At 51.7% G+C, this 2,253-nt stretch overlaps 1 protein-coding gene across 1 annotated transcript in view; it reads left to right on the forward strand.

The window, feature by feature from the left end:
- Positions 1 to 1,242: 1,242 nt before the first annotated feature.
- Positions 1,243 to 2,253, forward strand: part of LOC119575587 (protein Star-like) — a 3,243-nt gene continuing 2,232 nt past the window's right edge. Inside the window, 1 exon segment of the mRNA XM_037923234.1 lies at positions 1,243 to 1,333. Coding sequence (XP_037779162.1) covers positions 1,243 to 1,333 — 91 coding nt within the window.

The following is a 2,253-nucleotide window of genomic DNA, read 5'->3' on the forward strand; positions in this document are numbered from 1 at the left end:
TTGCCCAGTGCTGCTCCACACTGACTTTGGGTAGTAGCTCTGCCCATTATCCAGTCCATGCAGGTGTTGAAAAGTGTTGATGTCACCCCTGAATTAACAGAGAAGAAGTTGACAGGCCACCACCACACTTTCAGTACCGGTAAATAGGCTTGGTATTAGGCCAATAATCTGTGTTGGAATTTCCCTGAGTCTCAGGATCTCCCATAGCGATTCACGATGCACCGAGACAAACACCTCCTTGAGGTCGACGTAGGCTGCAAGCAACCACAACACAAACTCATGACGGCGTTCCACAAATACTCAAAGCACTTGCCAGGAGTGAATCCAGACTGCTCCAGTCTCAGGTGCCTTAGTAGGTAGTCGCAGATCCGTTTCAGAAGAATGTGGGCGAAAACCTGGTATGCCTGGTATGCTGAGCAGTGTAACGCCACGGTAGTTGCTACAGTCCAAACGATCCCCTTTTCCATTCCAGAGAGGGATGACCATGCCCTTCAACAGGTCAGGGGGAATAGTACCAGACTGCCAGATGGCAGTCAAGACTGCATGCAAGCCCCGAGTCATAGGTTCACTCCCAGCCTTAAGAATTTCAGCAGGGATATCTCATATGCCTGCAGCTTTCCCACATTTCAGCTTGGAAATTGCCATCCTAACCTCCGTTAGGATAGGAGGGTTCTCACTGATGGATAGGTCTGGCACAGGTATTGTGATATCGCTTGCATCCAAGCTAACTGTTGGAGGGTCTACCTGGTACAGCTGCTCAAAATACTCAGCCCAACATTCACGAACCCCAAAATGATCTGAGATGATCTGTCTATCCACTGATCGGACTGCAGCCATCTGTGAGGAGGGCTTAGAGTTAAGTTTTCTCAGGGCTTGGTAGGCAGGGCGAAGGTCATTTACCAAGAAATGGCCTTCAATCTTCTCAGCAAGATTCCTGATGAACTGTTCCTTGTCCCTTCTCAGCAGTGTCCGAGCCCTACGCACCAAAGAGTGACACAAGACCTGATTGCCATTCAGCCGAGCCATGCGACACACTTCAGTGGCTTCCAATGTCTCCAGAGAGATGGAATTCTGCCTTGCCCTCGGGCCTACGCCATTGGACTCCTGCGTTGCTTCAAGTGTCCATGTCCAGCAATGCGGGTTGGAGTGCTGCTACCAGGAGCCAGAGATTCTCATTCTCTGGGACCTAGCAAAGACCTGGAGAAGAAGGCCATTCTCGCTGCTGGGATCAGTTAATGAGCCATGGAGGCCGACAGACATCTCATAGCCAGCTCAGTCACAGCTGTATTCCGCATTGTGTGGTTCCCTAAGGCTTTGCCCCAAAAGCTTCATGGTGGGTTGGCTGTCCCAAGTGGGACAGCGTTCCCATCCGGTGCCCCGACATTTGCCCTCCCAACAGGACCCACAACCCACTTTACTTGCTAGGTAGTAGGAACAGCACCCCTCCCACCAGCACATCCATTTATTTCGGATGATGCCAGAGAGTAATCTGTAGGGAGGAGGGCTGGCAAGGCCCACCTCCTCCGAGCCACCCAATTACCTCAGAGTGGCTGAGGGGCAGGAGTTAGTAGGGTGTGTCCAAACGCTGGTGGGCCATGGCTCCGTACCTCTGGGGCCTCCTGCTGCACCGAGATCCCCCACAGTTTAGCTCGGGACCACAAGGTGCCCAGTATCCATGGGTGGCCATGAGGAGGCACTGCAGAAGTCTCAATGACGGAGAGGCTGTGAACTGGTAGGGGAGGCTTATGCAGAGCTGCTCCCTTTTTCGAACTAGGCTAGCAAGTGGTGGCAGCTGCAAGCAGGAAGGCATGCAAGCTCTATCTAGGCTACCACACCCTCGCTTCACATCACCTTGCACATGAAGCACCCACCCAACTGACACAATGCTCGTATTTACATGTTTTGTATCTTTAAAACTTGTATACAATATTTTCTTATGCGCTGCCGTCCACTTTCTTTCTCCTAAGAGACTCGGGAAACTAGAGTAGGCCTACTCGAGTCTGGGCAGTTATCAGTTTACTCTTTCCTGAGATATAGGTCCAAACATCTATCCTTCACCTTCTGACTGCGCCCCTCCCCCAGCCATTACCCACGCCGGGTGAGGCCGCCCACAGGATGTTGCCGGTCCCACACACCTTCAGTAAAGTATACTAAGTCTTGCTGAGTTTCCCTGATCACCCATTAGGTTAACGTAAATCCTCAAGCACTTCCAAGAGGATCCTATAAGACAAGGGTCAGCGACCTTTTGATGCC

This window comes from Penaeus monodon, chromosome 7, assembly GCF_015228065.2.
Source record: "Penaeus monodon isolate SGIC_2016 chromosome 7, NSTDA_Pmon_1, whole genome shotgun sequence".
In the NCBI taxonomy this organism is placed as follows: Eukaryota; Metazoa; Arthropoda; class Malacostraca; order Decapoda; family Penaeidae; genus Penaeus; species Penaeus monodon.